This window comes from Pithys albifrons, chromosome 5 (assembly GCF_047495875.1).
Source record: "Pithys albifrons albifrons isolate INPA30051 chromosome 5, PitAlb_v1, whole genome shotgun sequence".
NCBI classification, from domain to species: Eukaryota; Metazoa; Chordata; class Aves; order Passeriformes; family Thamnophilidae; genus Pithys; species Pithys albifrons.
In genome coordinates this window covers 31,165,357-31,183,820 of record NC_092462.1, presented here as the reverse complement: position 1 = coordinate 31,183,820, position 18,464 = coordinate 31,165,357, and the positions used below count along the sequence as shown (strand labels likewise).

The 18,464-nt window shown below is 48.1% G+C and overlaps 1 protein-coding gene across 1 annotated transcript in view; it reads left to right on the top strand.

Annotated features, from left to right (window-relative positions):
* Positions 1-1,749: 1,749 nt before the first annotated feature.
* DCHS2 (dachsous cadherin-related 2) overlaps positions 1,750-18,464 on the top strand; it is a 121,641-nt gene continuing 104,926 nt past the window's right edge. The window contains exon 1 of the mRNA XM_071557099.1: positions 1,750-3,570. Coding sequence (XP_071413200.1) covers positions 1,750-3,570 — 1,821 coding nt within the window. The remainder of the gene's footprint in view (positions 3,571-18,464) is intronic.

The following is an 18,464-nucleotide window of genomic DNA, read 5'->3' as shown; positions in this document are numbered from 1 at the left end:
TTGTTGGGTACTGCTTTCATAGATTTTACTTCTTATAAAACTGTTTAAATGCCCTGGTTTCACAGAATAGATGAATACTGCCAGAACCACAGATAACTATGTCAATCTTATATTTCCCCCTGCTATCTTCATGCATGCTATATCTGAATACAGAACTTTTCTCTTTAGGCGCTGCCTGACCTTGTTAACAGAAGGTTTTGCTTAGCTTTTCAGTGAATGTGCCTGATTGAACATGATTCACATGTTTTCTTAGTGACTGCATGGGACATGGCTGTTTTTCCAAACTTGCTGTGATTCAGTGGAATTCAGGCATTTTCATATTGGACATCTGTGACTTGGGGAGGATCCATGTGTTTTCTCAATGAATATGAACGAAGCTGGCAAGGGTCTCAGCATTTCCTTCTTGCTTCTATGCTTGTAATTATCACAGTATATAAATATACAGAGACTTTCTCAGAATGTGCCTAAGAAGATCTGACAAGATCTTGCTTTTGCCCAGTCCTGTCTCTGTCGGTAAGGAGGCAGGGCAAGTACAGCACATATGACATCATGTGTCCTCCACCCTGTGCATGCAGCTACACACTAAGACTTCTAGACTTAATTTAGAACACGGTTCTCCCTCTTACCTGGGTATATAGGATTGTCAGGTCCTAACATCTTCTTCCCCTTCTCCTCATCCAATAAGGGCAGTTACAGCAACTTTACTCTCTCCTCAGGGAATTAGTGCTCTGACAGAGGTACTTGTGTAGCCATGACTTGGAAAAGGGGCAAATAGTAAAACCACTGCCTTCTCAAATGCCCCTTCATAGGAGAGGACTGAACTACAGTAACTTCTCCTGCTACTTTGTTGTCTTTGCCCTGATTTTACTTGTCTGTCGTAGGATGAATTTACTTTTCTCTGACCAGCTGCCAGACTTGCTAGAAATGTGAAATTAAGTTTGTAAAGGGAGCAGCAAGAAACTGTGAACCATTGAAGTACTGTACTTATCTTTCATGGAAAGATGGATGGTTGGTACTTTGCATTTATATGATGCTGTATATTCTCAGTGTCACTGAAGAAAACACAGTTCATTCTTAGACCATTCCGTGTTAGATATGGGAGTCAGAATAGTGGTAAAAGAAAGAAGTTTTCGTCTCGCTGAAGCTGATGGAAGTTTCCACTAAAAGCTTACCTCTGGTAAATTACTGACCTAGTGCTAGGATAACAATAAGCCTCTTCATGAAAAACGAGGACCAGAATATTAAGGTAAGAAAAATCCTAGCTGAATTATGCAAACCTGTTTATCCTCGTAGATTTATATTTCTTTTAAATCTTCCTTCTTCACGAGGTATGCCTCTGCATATAGAGGCAGTCCGTGCGCTAGTCACGCTCCCTCCGCCCCCCGCATCAGCAGCAAGCCAGCTGATTTCCCGAGGAATCAATTTTGGCGAAGATCTCTCGGGACTCTGGGCGGCACTGGAGCAGCGCAGCGCCACCGCGACCCAGCGCGACAGATCTGTGCGTGGGGGACGCCAGCCCCCTGGGTGCTGGGTGGGTGGGCGGTGACCCCTCGGGCGCTGCACGGGGGCTGCGGGGCGGGGGCTGAGGGGGGCGGTCGCCCTTTCCCAGCCCCTCGCACAGGCTTGTGCTTCCCATCACCGGCAGCGGCGTCCGGGAGTTTCTCCCGCGGCGGCGAGGAGAAGGCACCTGCCCGGCGTCGGCGAGCAGTACGGCGCAGCCTGCCCACGATGCCGGCTTAGCGGCGCAGCATGGCGCGGCGGCTGCGGAGCGGCAGGTGTCGGGGCGGGCGACGCGGCGCTCCCTCGACGGGAAGGGCGCTGGCTTTGCTGGTGCCGCTGTGGCTGTGCGCTGCGGGCGGCGTCGCTGGGCCGGTGTATAACCTGAGCCTGGCTGTGGATGAGGGGCTGCCTGCCGAGACACTGGTGGGGGACATCCGCGCGGGTCTGCCGGCCGGCGCGGACCCACCGGGGGGCTTTCTGCTGTCGGAGGAGAGCGGCGAGTCGGCGGTGCTGGCGGATTTCCACGTTCAGCCGGAGACGGGCATCATCCGCACGGCGAGGCGGCTGGACCGGGAGCGGCGGGCGCGCTACAGCTTTGCGGCGGCCACGCTGCGCGGCGAGGTGGTGCAGGTGGAGATCGCGGTCACCGACGTGAACGACCACCCACCACGCTTCCCGAGGGACAGTCTGCAGCTCAACGTCTCCGAGCTCAGCCCGCCCGGCACCGCCTTCCGCCTCCCGGCTGCCCGCGACCCCGACGCCGGCCGTTTTGGCACGCAAGGGTACGCGCTGCTGGAGGAGGGAGGCGCGACGGGGGAGCCGCCGCTCTTCCAGCTGCGCTACGGGCAGCCGGAGCCGCTGGAGCTGGTGCTGCTGCGGTGGCTGGACCGCGAACGGGCGGAGGTGCACCGGCTGGTGGTGGAGGCGTGGGACGGCGGCAGCCCGCGGCTTCGCGGCCGTCTGCGGGTGTCGGTGCGGGTTCTGGACGAAAATGACAACGCGCCCACCTTCAATCGCAGCGAGTACCGGGCGCGGCTGCAGGAGGATGCGCCGCCAGGCACTTCTGTGTGCCGCTTACGGGCCACCGACCCCGACCTGGGAGCCAACGGCGAGGTGCGGTACGCCATCAATCGCCGGCAGAGCGACCCCGACGGCTACTTCGCGGTGGAGGAGCGCAGCGGCGTCCTGCGTCTCCGCCGCCCGCTGGACCGCGAGGCGCGGGCCCTGCACCGCCTCGTAGTGGAGGCGCGGGACGGCGGCGCCCAGCCCGAGGTCTCCAGTGTTCTCGTCTCCGTGGCCGTCCTGGACGTGAACGACAACCGCCCCGCCATCCGTCTGCTCTACCTCACCGAGAGTGGCGGCCCGCGGGTCTCCGAAGGGGCGCGACCCGGCGACTATGTGGCCCGAGTTTCCGTCTCGGACGCCGACGAGGCCGGCGGCACAGAGGGCGCGGAGGGCAGTGGCGACATCGCGCTGGCTTTGCTGGGCGGTGACGGCGCCTTCGCGCTGCGGCCGGCTGGGGCCGGCGTCTTCTTCCTCTGCGTGACGGGGCCGCTGGACCGCGAGAGCCGCGACCTCTACGAGCTGCGACTGGTGGCCACGGACGGCGGTGCGCCGCCGCTCTCCGCCGAGGAGCCGCTGCTGCTGCGCGTCGCCGACCTCAACGACGAGGCTCCCGCCTTCTCGCAGCCCCACTACCGCGCCTCCGTCTCCGAGGCCGCCGCTCCCGGCACGGCCGTGCTCTGCCTCAGCGCCTCCGACGCCGACGAGCCGGGCTCACCCAACGCCGAGGTGCGGTACGCGCTGGAGGGCGACCCGGCCGCCCTGGCCTTGCTGCGTATCGACGCGCGGAGCGGCGCCGTCAGCACCCGCGCGCGCCTGGACCGGGAGCGGCAGGAGGCGCTGGAGCTGCGCGTGGTGGCGCGGGACGGCGGGATCCCCCCGCGCGCCGCCGCCTGCCGCCTCAGCGTGCGCGTGGAGGACGCCAATGACAACGAGCCCCGGTTCGAGCGGCCCGTGTACCGAGGGCGCCTGTCTGAGCACGCCCCGCCCGGCAGCCGCATCCTCCAGGTGAGCCCCCGCACCGTCCCGCGTGCGGCTCCGTGCCGGCTGCGCTCCCTGGATGCTGCGCCGCTGCCCTTGAACACCGCGCTCCGTGCCCGGCCGAGGGGCGCTGGAGCGCGGACAGTGGAGCTCAGATAATGAGCGTAGTCCCAAAACCGCCGTCTTCACAAGTGCCCTTTGGAATGTGTTCTTTATCCCATAAAACTTTTAGCATGGGTAATGAGCTGTGAAGCTCAGATCCTCAGAGAGAATCAAGTATCAGCTCTGGTTAAACCCCAGAGGGAGTTAAACAGGCTGTGATACTTCTGAGGATTTGAGATGGTCCTTAGAGGAAAGCCAGCAGGACCCTAAGCATGAGTCAAACTGAAACAGAGATGGCTAGACAAGTAACACAGAGGGGCTCGAAATTACAAAGCCCCTGAAGAGCCCTTTAATATTTCCCGAGCTCTCTGCTAAGGAAGGTAATACCCTGCCTTCACAGAAGCTGATCCATGCTAATAGAGAAAAATGTTCAGCTTGTCCATAAACCCCCCTTTATTCTTTTCAAGTGAGGTTGAATGGTTGCTTTGGTGGGCCAGGGTTTGCCAGAGAGGCCTTTTGCTTTTACCTTGGAAGGACATTGCAGAATTCATAGCTTTGAACTGAACAAAGTCTTCCATCAGAGGAAAACTCACAGCAGTTGATCCCGTGTGAATGTAGACACGTTTCTGAGTTTGTACAGAACTTACATGAATTTGGGGAGAACAAGTGATGAAAAAGGAGACCTAGGGAGAGCTACAATGTGTTTTCTTAGAACATCTGATGAAAAATCATTCTGCTTTTATCTCCGGGTGGCCTAGTTCATTAATTTAATTTTTTGAATCAGGAGTCCTTGATGATATTTTGGGTCTGACAGTAGTTTATTTGAACAAAAAGCATTTTCCTCTCTATCCTTTTTTCCGGTTTTCTAATTGCACTCTGAGCTCAAAAAGTATACGATTTGTACATCCCTAATAAAAAATAATCTATAAATATTTGGCAAGGTTGAGCTCGTGGAGCTTTTCATTTTGTATCTCGAACCAAAAAGAAAATCCCATCACTACCCTTTCTTTTTCCTCCAAACTAACTGGAAAAAAACCCCAAACCCACGACATTCTACACCAGTGGCCCCAGGAAAGCTCAGAAGAAAATTAATAACGTGATTTTACAAATTCGCTGTCTAACGGGGAGGAGCGAGAGGCGTTGCGGCAGCCCCGGTCGCTGTCCCTGGGCACGGGCGGGTCGTCCGTGGTGCTGAAAGGCAGCGGGACGGCAGCCGTCGGGGTGCAGCGCTGCAGTCGGATACCGCGGCCGAACTGGCGAATAAGGATTTTTTTGGTTTCGATGTAATCGGATAGAATCCACCTGAAGGATTCCTAAATATTTTAAAGGAAATAACCTAGGATTGTGGTTTTACTATTTTTTTGTGTATCTTTTGATGTATTAGTAGTGTAGATTTTCTAGGGCCACAGGGGTCGGGTACTGTGGCTGTCATCCATGGTGGAATGAATTTTGAGTGTCACCATGCTGCCTTAATCCTGTTTAGAGAGTAGAAAGAAATAGTTATGCCCTAGTGATTGAATGATCAAACCTGGGATACTAAAGCCAAAGGGGAATGAGAATGACACATGAGTGACATGCACAGTAGGAATAGCACATGAGCATCCCATAGACTGCCTGGGAATGAAGGTGGTTCTATTTGCAGGTGGTCAGGATCATCATAGTACAAGTTTCATATTGCATTGTGTAGCAGGATTAAGCTTTAAACATACCCACCTTTTAAAATTTTCCTCATACCTTTTTCCCCATTTCCCTGCTACTCAAGGATTGTGTGCAGAAGGGCTATCATGAAGTGGGCAGCTTCATTTATGTTACTCTAGGAGTTGTAGCAAGTGATAAGAATGTAGAAAATAAGTTTGGGTTTGACCAAGATGTTTTTCAGGGTCTTTGGTAGGAGTCCTGTCTCTAAGTGAGCTCTTGAACTTCAGAGCTAGCATGAAAAAGAGGTAACCATGGACTCTCTTGCTGCTGCTCCTGGAGAACTGGAAACAAACCAAGATACTGAAGGAGGCTACTTATGTCATAGCTTCCTCTGCTCCACAACCTAGGGGGTTGTGATAAAGAGTTGTTTCACTTTTGAATTACAGTCATAATCCCTGGAAGTCCTCTAAACCTTCTAGTCTTTTCTCTCTGCAAGCAGAGAGGCTCTTGCAGTAGGACATTACTGACGTCTTGTTCATTAGTGTAACCATTGCTTGAGGACTAACTGGTGACAAACCATTGCTTTATACATTGTGTGTCTAGGGCCTTCTGTCTTTGTGCCTTGCTGCACCTCTGCCCAGCCACTAAATAAATGTACAGTTGATTCCCTTATGTTCTTGACTGCGTGTTGATTAATGGGACATTTATTTTCTTCTGGGAAATCTTTTACTTCTGCTGTTTTTATTTAGGTTGTCTTCATTTCTCTGCTACTCTCTACAAATGTAGCCCATAATATGAGCTAGACTTATGAAGTGCATCAACTTGCATGTAGGTCTGTGTTTCACTGGTTTCTCCTAGTCTGTAGGAATTCACCAATTAGCAGAATTAACCATGCACTTAAAAGAGATAGTTTTCAGCCAGTTCTGGAAATACTGCTTTATTCTAGGCATATTTATGGGCTTTTCATTGCAGTGAAAAGGCTCTTCCTCGCAGTGCAGGTTGACCAGTGAGGAGAATCCACATCCTGAAAAATAACTGAAGGATTTTTGCATCCGCTAATAAAAGAAAAATATGTGCCAATATGATGATTGCTTCTCTGGGGTAGATAACACAAGTGGAGATCAGAAATCTGAGCAGACAAATGGGATGAAGTGTAAATGAAGGGAAAATCAATTGAGAAGTAGTGAGTTATCAGACCATAGAAAGTAGAACAAAGGTATGCAGTGAAAGATGTAAGTAGAATTTTGAAGTCACTAACAGCCTTTATTGCATTTTCCCCGTTTTTATATACTGGACTTCTGGTTTGTTACTAGTTGTTATAGACTCACTTTTGTTAAAATTTAAGCATTACTGATGGGATGATTGAAAAGAAGCAAAACAAAAAAAAGGTATGGGAGGAAAAGGTGAACACAACGGTAGATAAATTGTAGACCAAGGCAATTTGTAGTAACAAAAGTGGAAGCAGCAGGAGCACTCTTGGTGTAATGTGATGTCTGCAGACATTTTAGTAATGCTTTGATATTTGCAGATGTAACAAACCCCTGGTTTCTTCTGCATATTAAATTTGAGTGGTCACTGGCCTTAAGGATGGTATTGATTATTCAATGATTCTGAAGAACTTTCAGTATAATATGAACCTGTTTTCCAGAAGATCTTCATCATGGCCTAGAAATGGAATAAAATGGAGTGAGTGAGAGCACACTGTGCTTTGTCCTGTTTTTCTTACATTTCATCCCATTCTCAAGGACCAATGTGACTACAAATGTCTGTTGACCGTTGAGTGATGGTGATGATGTTGTGTTTCTGCACTTTTGGCAATTTTAGGCAGATTTAGCATTGATGATGTGTACCTCTCCGATGACTGCACCTCTCTGGCCTAAGAGTAAGGGGTGTGACAAAGTGTCTCTCTTCTGAGCCATTCCCTTAACCCTATGAATGAATTAAGGAAAAGAGCTTTGCTGGAGACCTGCCTTGTTAACAGATGTTTAATTCTGATTAAATATTTTATTTTCAAACGTTTTTAGGTGATCACAATATTTCTCAATACTCATGGTTCTCTTTAGTACAGTATATATCTGAATTATAGTATTGCACTACCAGATTTGTCAGGAATTTTAGTCCTCTAGCTGAAGTGACAATATTCTCTCTATCTCTCTCTCTCAGAGCAGGCTAAAACTTCATCTAAAGAGAAATCAGCACAACAGGCTGATGTTGGTTTGCCTTGTGTTTTATCTTTTGCCTAGATGGGGTGGAAACACCGCATTCTGTTTCATAGCCTCCATGGACTCCTGCATAAAAGAGTATTTTCCTTATAGGGCTGTGCAAAGCTTATAGTTAAAGATTTGCTGACAGTGACAGCTCTCAGCTCAACTCATATTTTGAACTTAATGAAGGTGTTTATTTTGTGTTATACAGCACAGTAAATTCTGTATATGTCTGGGGCTTGTAGGTTAAACTTTCTTCCGCTGCTGGGGTGTGCTATTGCTTGTAGGGTCCTCTGTGGCATAAATGTCATTCACTTTATACTGCACATGCGTTCTTACTAAAAGTCTAACGAGGTATGTACCTGTAATTGCAGCGTGAAGAGAACATTAATTGTCATTAATTACTGACAGTCCTGTCAGTAGTTTTTTTTAGTAAATGTATTTTCTTTTATGGTTGACTAGAAAACTCCTGTTTATTTGCTTTAGAGTCACCTCTGAAAGAGAAGAGGAAGAATAAAAGCTTATGTTATCTGGCATAGAGAACCATATGCATTACACTGTTACAACAACTTGCACTTTTCTGGTCCATTAAGGAGGCTATTTAAACTCACTGGTTAGAGCTCCTCCATTCCTTTTATTTAAAAATACTAGACTTTCTGATGCCAAAATTGTGGGAAGTTTGTAAATGCAATGACAGCAAAGAAAAATTTTGTTTAAAGCTCTTAAAGCTAATCTAGGTGTATCAGGAATTATGCAATAATAAACATGTGGGATTTTAGAAAATAGTATTTAAAGGTATATGTAAGAAGGATGCATAGGTTTTGAGGATTTTTAAGTGCTTAGTATATTTGAGAGTTATTCATGCTTACTTGAAATGCACATTTCCAAGAAGCAGTTGCAGAATGAGAGAGTTCTAAAACAGACATTACAACATGCATTTTCTCCTATTTTTACTCCGCCCTCTGCAAAATTAAAAAGAAAACTAGGAGAACAAAAAGGGATGGAGGACACATCCCTGCTTTGAGGAATGAAGACTTAGAGACTAATCTGTCATTGAGATGCTAGAGGGTAGCAGCATTGGCTGCAGACTGCATTTTTCTTCCTTTTCTTTCTCTGAATGTTGAAACAAGGAGCTAAAAGGACAGTCTTTTCCCTGACGGCTTTTTTTTTTCTGGATCATTTAATCCACACTGCAATTACTGAAAGCAGAAATGAATCCAGCACACTAGGTTCACATAAATTATGAAGAGCCATAAAATCCAACTCTTCCTAGTTAAAGGTAAACCAAAAAGATGCTAGAAAAGATCATGCCATGCATTCCTCTGCTTGCTTGTTGAGCTTTCCAGGTCTAATTTTCACTGCATTCAATTTCAAGATGTGAGCTGCAAAAAGCCCCCAGATTTTGTTTGTTGACTTAAAATGCTACTGTGTGTGCTGGTTTGAAGGTGAACCAGCAGGGGAAATGAACTCACCACGAGAGAGATTATAAGTCAGAGCTAAAATTTAATAATAATATTACAATAACAACACTGACACACAAGGGAAATTGCTTTCAACTCACAATACCCCAGCAGTATAACCCAGTGTCCTGGGGCACAAACCCAAGGGGGTTTGTTTGCCCTTGTGCTGAGACTCCTGTGGCTCCCCCAAGTCCAGAGCAAAAGGAAAAGAAAAACCTGTTGGTGCAGGCGAGGGCTGTGGTCTGGGCGAGAGCGGTGATCTCCTGCTGTCGAGGTCCTGCTGCTGCTCTGGATCCGACAAGAAGTTCCCGAGGTCTTCTTACCCACCCCTTATGTACCCTCAGGGAGCTCTCAGTCCCTCCCCCTGGGCGGGGACTCACACAATGGGTGATTAACTCTGGGAGCCAGGGGGTGTTGAACTGTTGATGGCCCATTAGCAGCTCCGCCCCCCTCAGGCTGGGTGTGAAGTGATAATGGCTCCCTGGGCAGCTGCTGCTAATGGCCCATTGACCTTGGGGAATGAATAGAGGGGGTAGAATACACAGCTTTGATCACCCACACACAGGGTTAGCTGGTCCCTCCTGCTGAACTAGGACATTATCCACCCCTTATTCTACTCCATCTAGTCATTCCCAAATTAATCCCCTTTTTACCTATACATATATATACACATATATACGATGAAACATTACAAACTCTTCTCGCTCAAAATTAGGTTCCCTTGTGGTACACATCGTGTTTCTCCATCTTTTTGCATTACCCACCAAGTGCAACCAGGCCCTTGAGCAAAGACAATCCCTCGGATGGGTTTGCCTTTGTTTGAGGTGGGACTCACCCAAACAGTCTTTCCTAACATACCTCTCATATGGACCACAGGGACTTTATCTCCATCTACAGTATTCAAGAGTTCTGATTGGGCAGGGCCAGCTCGATTGATGGAGCCCCGGGTGTTGACCAACCAGGTGGCCTTTGCCAAATGCAGCTCCCAGTGTTTGAAAGTTCCCCCACCCAACGCCTTCAAGGTTGTTTTCAGCAGTCCATTACATCGCTCAACTTTCCCGGCAGCTGGAGCATGGTAGGGGATATGATACACCCACTCAATGCCGTGCTCTCTGGCCCAGGTGTCTATGAGGCTGTTCTTGAAGTGGGTGCCGTTGTCAGACTCTATTCTCTCTGGGGTGCCGTGTCTCCAAAGGACTTGTTTCTCAAGGCCCAGGATGGTATTCCGGGCAGTGGCGTGAGATACGGGGTATGTCTCCAGCCATCCAGTGGTTGCCTCTACCATGGTCAGCACGTAGCGCTTGCCTTGGCGTGTTTGGGGAAGTGTGATGTAGTCAACTTGCCAGGCTTCCCCATACCTGTATTTCGACCATCGTCCACCATACCATAGAGGCTTCACCCGCTTGGCCTGCTTGATGGCAGCACATGTGTCACAGTCATGGATAACCTGTGAGACACTGTCCATGGTTAGATCCACCCCTCGGTCACGAGCCCATCTGTATGTCGCATCTCTGCCCTGATGACCAGAGGCATCATGGGCCCATCGGGCTAGAAACAATTCACCTTTATGCTGCCAATCCAGATCTACCTGAGAAACTTCGATCCTGGCAGCTCGATCCACCTGCTCGTTGTTACGATGCTCCTCATTAGCCCGGCTCTTGGGTACATGTGCATCTACGTGACGGACCTTCACACTCAGCTTCTCTACCCGGGCAGCGATGTCCTGCCACATCTCAGCCGCCCAGATGGGTTTCCCTTTGCGCTGCCAGCCGGCCTTTCTCCAACGTTCCAGCCATCCCCACAGAGCATTGGCCACCATCCACGAGTCAGTGTAAAGGTAGAGTCTTGGCCACTTCTCTCGTTCAGCGATATCCAAAGCCAGCTGAACAGCTTTCAGCTCTGCAACCTGACTTGATCCACCTTGTCCTTCAGTCGCTTCTGCAACTCGACGTGTAGGACTCCATACAGCTGCTTTCCATTTCCGGCTTGTCCCTACAATGCGGCAAGAGCCATCTGTGAAGAGAGCATATCGCTTCTCCTCTTCTGGTAGCTGGTTATATGGTGGGGCCTCCTCAGCTCGTGTCACCTGCTCCTCTTCTTCTTCAGAGGACAATCCGAAACTCTCACCTTCCGGCCAGTTAGTGATGATTTCCAAAATCCCAGGGCGATTAGGGTTCCCTATCCGGGTTCGCTGCGTGATCAGAGCGATCCACTTACTCCATGTGGCATCAGTGGCGTGATGGGTAGAAGGAGCTTTTCCTTTGAACATCCATCCCAACACTGGTAGTCGGGGTGCCAGGATGAGCTGTGCCTCAGTGCCAATCACTTCTGAGGCGGCTCGAACTCCTTCATAAGCTGCCAGGATCTCTTTCTCAGTTGGGGTGTAGCTGGCCTCAGATCCTTTGTATCCCCGACTCCAGAATCCCAGCGGTCGTCCTCGAGTCTCCTCAGGTACTTTCTGCCAGAGGCTCCAGGATGGGCCATTCTCCCCGGCTGCAGTGTAGAGCACATTCTTCACATCCTGTCCTGTCCTGACTGGCCCAAGGGCTACTGCATGGGTAATCTCCTGTTTAATCTGCTCAAAGGCTTGTTGTTGTTCAGGGCCCCACTGGAAATCATTTTTCTTCCGTGTCACAAGGTAGAGAGGGCTTACAATCTGACTGTACTCAGGGATATGCATCCTCCAAAAGCCCACGGCACCTAGGAAAGCCTGAGTTTCCTTCTTGCTGGTCGGTGGGGACATAGCTGCTATTTTGTTGATCACCTCTGTTGGAATCTGGCGACGCCCGTCTTGCCACTTCACTCCTAGGAACTGAATTTCCTGAGCAGGTCCCTTGACCTTACTTCGTTTAATGGCAAAACCAGCTCTTAGGAGAATCTGGATTATCTTCTTTCCTTTCTCATAAACCTCCCCTGCTGTGTTCCCCCACACAATGATGTCATCGATGTACTGTAGATGTTCTGGAGCCTCACCCTTTTCCAATGCAGTCTGGATCAGTCCATGGCAAATGGTGGGACTGTGTTTCCACCCCTGGGGCAGTCGATTCCAGGTGTACTGCACCCCCTTCCAGGTGAAAGCGAACTGCGGCCTGCACTCTGCTGCCAACGGAATGGAGAAAAAGGCATTGGCAATGTCGATGGTGGCATACCACTTGGCTGCCTTGGACTCCAGCTCATACTGAAGCTCCAGCATGTCCGGCACAGCGGCACTCAGGGGGGGTGTGACCTCATTGAGACCACGGTAATCCACCGTCAGCCTCCACTCTCCACTGGACTTTCGTACTGGCCATATGGGGCTATTAAAGGGTGAGTGAGTCTTGCTGACCACCCCTTGGCTCTCCAGCTCACGAATCATCTTGTGTATGGGGGTCACAGAGTCTCGGTCAGTGCGGTATTGCCGACGGTGCACCGTGGCTGTGGCCAGCGGTACCAATTGTTCTTCAACTTTCAGCAGTCCCACAGCAGAAGGGTCCTCTGAGAGGCCAGGCAAGGTGCTCAGCTGTCTGATTTCCTCTGTCTCCACAGCAGCTATGCCAAAGGCCCAACGCAGTCCCTTTGGGTCTTTAAAATATCCATTCCTCAGGTAGTCTATGCCAAGGATACATGGGGCTTCTGGACCAGTCACAATGGGGTGTCTATGCCATTCCTTCCCAGTCAAGCTGACTTCAGCTTCCAGTACAGTCAGCTGTTGGGATCCCCCTGTCACCCCAGAAATAGAGATGGATTCTGCCCCAACATATCCTGATGGCATCAACGTGCATTGTGCACCAGTGTCCACTAAAGCTTTGTATTTCTGTGGGTCTGATGAGCCAGGCCACCGAATCCACACAGTCCAATAAACCCGATTGTCCCTCTCCTCTACCTGGCTAGAGGCAGGGCCCCCCTAATTCTGGTCATGGTATTCACTGCGCTCTCCCTGTGAATATGACCGGGAGGTTCCTTCAAGAGGATCGGGCATAACATCATCATTCCTATACTGTCTGGAGCCTTGCCCACGAGAGACCGGAGCAGCCTTCCACCTTGAAGAATTCCCTGTGTTAGTTGTGCCTCTTTGCAATTCACGTACCCGAGCTGCTAAGGAAGAGGTGGGTTTCCCATCCCACTTCCTCATATCTTCTCCATGCTCATGGAGGTAAAACCACAGATTGCCGCGTGGAGTGTACCCTTTCTCCTTAGCTGGAAGACGCCTGCTTCTGATGGCAGAGACTCTCGTTTGTTCTGGAGAGATATGGAAGAGTCCTTCCTTAATCTTCTCTTCCAGTTCAGCCAGTTTTGTTTCCACAGCTGATACGTGGGCTCGTAATGGAGCAGTGACAGTGTCTTCATAAATCCTGAGTTTGCTGACCAGTGCACCCACCTTGTCTTCTCCCTCTCTCCACTGCAATGTTGCAAGGTAGCGAGAATACATTTCTGGCCCAAGTCGTGCAAATTTTAACCACATCTGGGATGTGCACTGGACACCATCTGGACTTTTAGGGAATCTCTCATCCTCTGAAAAGATTATCTCCAGTACGGCTAATTCCCTTAAGCACCGGATACCTTGTTCCATCGTGTTCCATTGTCCTTGCTGTACGTGGAGGTCCTCCTTACAAAGATATCTCTCCCTCACGCTTGACAACAGTCGCCGCCAGAGGCTGAGAGTTTCCTGTCTCTTTCCAATGCCCTGATCAATGACAACATCTCGAGAAAGGGATCCCAGCTGCCTTGCCTCACTCCCATCTAGAATTGTATCATTGGCTGCAGCATCCCAGATTCGAAGTAGCCAGGTCAAGATGGACTCATTTGCCTGTCGTGTGAACTCTCTCCGGAGCTCACGCAGCTCTCCCAGGGATAGGGACCGGGTGATTATTTCTGGCTCCATTTCTTCTGCTTGAGATGAAGGTCCTGACTCTTCCTCATCATGCGCTATACGAACTGATTTGGTCTTTGATTTTCTTTTCTGGACAGGGGCAACTGCTATCGGTTTCTGTTGTCCTTCTGGCTCCTCCATGGTTTGTGTGGACATGGTGCTGGTTGATTTGTTTCCCTTTCTCTCTGGCTCAGCTGTGGTTTGTGTGGGCATGGTGCTGGTTGATGTGTCTCTTCTCTCTGACTCGGCCATGGTTTGGGTGGACATGGTGCTGGTTGATGTATCTCTCTTCCTCTCTGGCTCAGTCATGGTCTGGGTGGACATGGTGCTGGTTGATGTATCTCTCTTCCTCTCTGGCTCAGCCGTGGTTTGGGTGGACATGGTACCTGTGGATTTGCTCCTTTTCTCCTCCTCCTGATGATGCTGTACCACCCCAAGCAGTGTGCGGTAGGCAGTGGCCAGGGCCCAGCAGGTTGCTGTGAGCTGCACCTCTCTGGGACTACCAGAGCATCTTCCTTTCACATAGCTTAGCATTTTGGCAGGGTCCTGCAGTTGTTCTGGGGTGAATTTCCAGATCATTTGGGGAGAGAAGGTCTCCAAATACTGGCCCATATCTTCCCACTTCCCGTGCCACTCAACATCATCCGCTCCCAGGGCAGGCCTCCAGCAAGTCTCCTTAGAAAGCCCAGTTCTGACCCTAAACATGGTGTATACAGTACAGAGGAGACAAAGCAACACTAACAGCACTAACAGTAGGATTATGCTGTCCCTAACATCAAAAGGAAGCTCAATATTTTCAATGATTGTTGTAGCAGAGGTGAAAAGGTGGAAGTAACCATCTCCGCCTGTTTTCCCCACAGTCTGGGTGCTATTTTTAATGAGACCCCAGAGGTAACAGCCCAAACCAGGACAGGCACACCAGACTGAATATACATTCACAATGAAATTCATTGCTTCTGATGTTATGACAACATAAACATAGTATATTAATAAAGCAATTTTGATCCTTCTCCCTGGTATTAAAGAGAGCATCAAAACAGGCACATGGTTCCCCATGTGTCGAAATATGAACAGGCCCAGATACAGCATCCACATGAATACATCAAGCAACATGGTAGTCAGGGAGTTTCTGTATCCAAATACACAAAATGAAATTGTAATTCTGACTTCTCTCTCGTGGCCCCACGTTGGGCGCCAAAAGATGTGCTGGTTTGAAGGTGAACCAGCAGGGGAAATGAACTCACCACGAGAGAGATTATAAGTCAGAGCTAAAATTTAATAATAATATTACAATAACAACACTGACACACAAGGGAAATTGCTTTCAACTCACAATACCCCAGCAGTATAACCCAGTGTCCTGGGGCACAAACCCAAGGGGGTTTGTTTGCCCTTGTGCTGAGACTCCTGTGGCTCCCCCAAGTCCAGAGCAAAAGGAAAAGAAAAACCTGTTGGTGCAGGCGAGGGCTGTGGTCTGGGCGAGAGCGGTGATCTCCTGCTGTCGAGGTCCTGCTGCTGCTCTGGATCCGACAAGAAGTTCCCGAGGTCTTCTTACCCACCCCTTATGTACCCTCAGGGAGCTCTCAGTCCCTCCCCCTGGGCGGGGACTCACACAATGGGTGATTAACTCTGGGAGCCAGGGGGTGTTGAACTGTTGATGGCCCATTAGCAGCTCCGCCCCCCTCAGGCTGGGTGTGAAGTGATAATGGCTCCCTGGGCAGCTGCTGCTAATGGCCCATTGACCTTGGGGAATGAATAGAGGGGGTAGAATACACAGCTTTGATCACCCACACACAGGGTTAGCTGGTCCCTCCTGCTGAACTAGGACACTGTGTTTTTAAACCAATGCAATAGACAAGAGGAAGACCAAACCCCAGACTGAACTGCAGTAACAGCAAAGAAGTTTTTCCTCTAACCTATACTCTTTGGACTTCTGGAGGGCCAGCTTTGGCCTGTTCAGGATGCTGATTTGGAGAGTACCTTAGGAAAAGCCCTTTAAAACAAAGGAGTCTCCAGGAATGATGGACACACTTCAAGAAAGAAATCTTGAAGGCACAGGAGCAGGCTGTCCCTATGTGCCCAAAGGTGAGCTGGCAGGGAAGATGACCGACCTGGCTGGGCAGGAAGCTTTTGCAGGAACTCAGGGGAAAAAGGTGTGTATCACCTTTGGAAAAGGGGGCAGGCAACTCAAATATGTCATGGTCTAGTTGATAAGGTGATGTTAGATCTTAGGTTGGACTTGATGATTTCAGAGGTTTTTTCCAACCTAGTTGAATCTGTAATTCTGTGAAATTTTGAAGGTTACTGTGTGGCTAAGTCTGAAGTTGGCTGCATACTTTGGTCTATAGCTGTGACAAAAAAAGAAACATATATTATAAAGGTATTCTTGTGAGAAATTAGATGTGTCCTTATCTTTGGGGTAGTGGAAGAGAAGTAATGATAGCAAATAGTCTTAATCATAGACTTTATATTGCAGAGATCTCTATATTAAAATATTAGCTTATAGACTACTCAGAACACCGGTGGCAAACATAGAGTCCTTGAATACCTTTGGCTGCTAAGTTTGTAGAGTTTTATGCAGCCTAATAAATAAACGTACAGTTAAGTGTCCATTATGAGTTCATTCATAGCCCCTGACCTTCTGGAGTAATGGTTATGAACTACTTTTTAGATGTAAGTAATTCCAATTCAGAAATGGAGGGAGTTTTCTAGTGTTCACTTTTATACAAAGAGCTGACATCAGCAGTTGGCTTATAACACACTTGAGCAAATTATTAATAGTCTGTAAATGGCTGGGTATAGCCTGTCTGTCCATTTATCAAATATTAATGTCAGTTTATCATCCGTATAGATTTTCATAAATTGCTAGGTCAGCAGAAGACTCATTCCTTCCTGGAAGGCTTTAAAGCACTGGGAAGCAGATGATTTAGGAATCTCTCAAATTCCATTTTACTATGCAAACAGACTGACACACAGTAGAATGAGAATTGTTTTGCTTCACAGCTCAATTCATTCTTGAAAACAAACTTCTAATTGCATGCTGAAAAAATATTCATGATTTCCAGAATCTACATTTCTCTTTTGAAATGCATGAGTTTGATTTAGAACCTGGTCAGAAGCTTTATGGGCTTCAGTGTCCATGTGGATAGCTTGGAGAAACTTGTTCTGCACTGCATTAATGACAGAGTTTGTCTGAGTGGTCCCTGCTCTACACTGAGTGTGGAACAGTAAGAAGTGTGAACGCTGCTGTAGGGAGGAGTGGGACTCTCTGTCCATCTGATTATTCAAATCCTGCTGCAGGTGTCAATGGTATGGAAACAGAGATACCAGCTAACAAAACACTTGGAGGAAAATATCACAGGGGTCATTTGGCACAGATGTTACGTGTAAAAGTCAGTGTATGTATTGAATTGGATCAATATCCCATTTAGCCTCATACCCTTCTTCTCTTAGATGCTAAAAGCACGTTCCATGGATGAGTGTAAGAACAGGGCAAACATATGTGAATTTTGCCCTCATTGAATATTGGTGTTCAACCATTTTCAGATCAAGGACATCCCAAGCAAGATAGTTTCTATGTATGTGTAACTCTGAATGTTTTTTTAGGTTTTTCTCTGTGAAAATTACCTACACCTCACCTCAGCTTTTCCAAAGTATCATCAGCCCCAATACACTGTGTCAATGGGTGTGCCAATCAGCTGCTTGCTCCATGCAAAATCACCACTTTGCTTTCACCCTGGAGACAAAGAGAATGATTGGTCCCAATTACTCATGATTTCACCCATTTGTTGTATCACCTCTTCATCTCATTTCCAGTACTCATTCTTGTTAGCTGAAAAAAAAATTAGCATTTGACCAGCAGCTACTCTTGAACACCAAATGCTGAAATGTGCCACTGGTGAAAATATAAAATTAAGCTTTGTTTACAAAGGTAACATAGTAGAAGAAAGTTCACATTTTATACAATTAAAAAATAGTGCCCTTGCTCTCAGTGTATGAAGAAATCTTAGTAATCTGTGTAAAAAGGCACTTTTGTCAGGAGGAGTAATGGATTTTTAAAATAATACTTGTAAATCACAGTTCATTCATTCAGTTCTAAGCTCTTTGAGACTAGTCTTCAGGAAGTTGTACAAAGTAGTAGATTTCACTGGCACTTAGGTGAAATCTTTCTGCTCTGGTGAATGTTGAATTGCAAGGGATTTACATCATGCCTGGAGAACATGTCCAGCGGTGGTGTATTTAGCATTGCAACAGAAGGGATGCAGATACTTCTCACCTTTTTGTACTGAACTACTCCCCTATGTAATTTGTCTATGTAATTTTGTATTAAATCTATATAAACGTGCAACTGATTAAACAGTTGTAACCTGTCTGACATGTACATGACCAAATGCAGTAACTAAGCATTTACTGTAACTACTAATGCACTCTGATGCAGAAGGGATGTTTGCAAGTACCCATGTGCTGACCAGCTTCACTTGGATATAAAATCTCTGCCAAGTCCTCTTGGTAATTACTTGGTTAGGGGTTTTAGAGTAAATGCAAGAACTATATAGTAGGCGCATTACTGATGAAATTCTGCTGTGTATTAAGTCAGTTCTTATTCCTCTGTAAAGTAATAGTGTAAAGAAAGTTTTAACTAGGCTTTCTTTGTGTGTGGGAATTTGA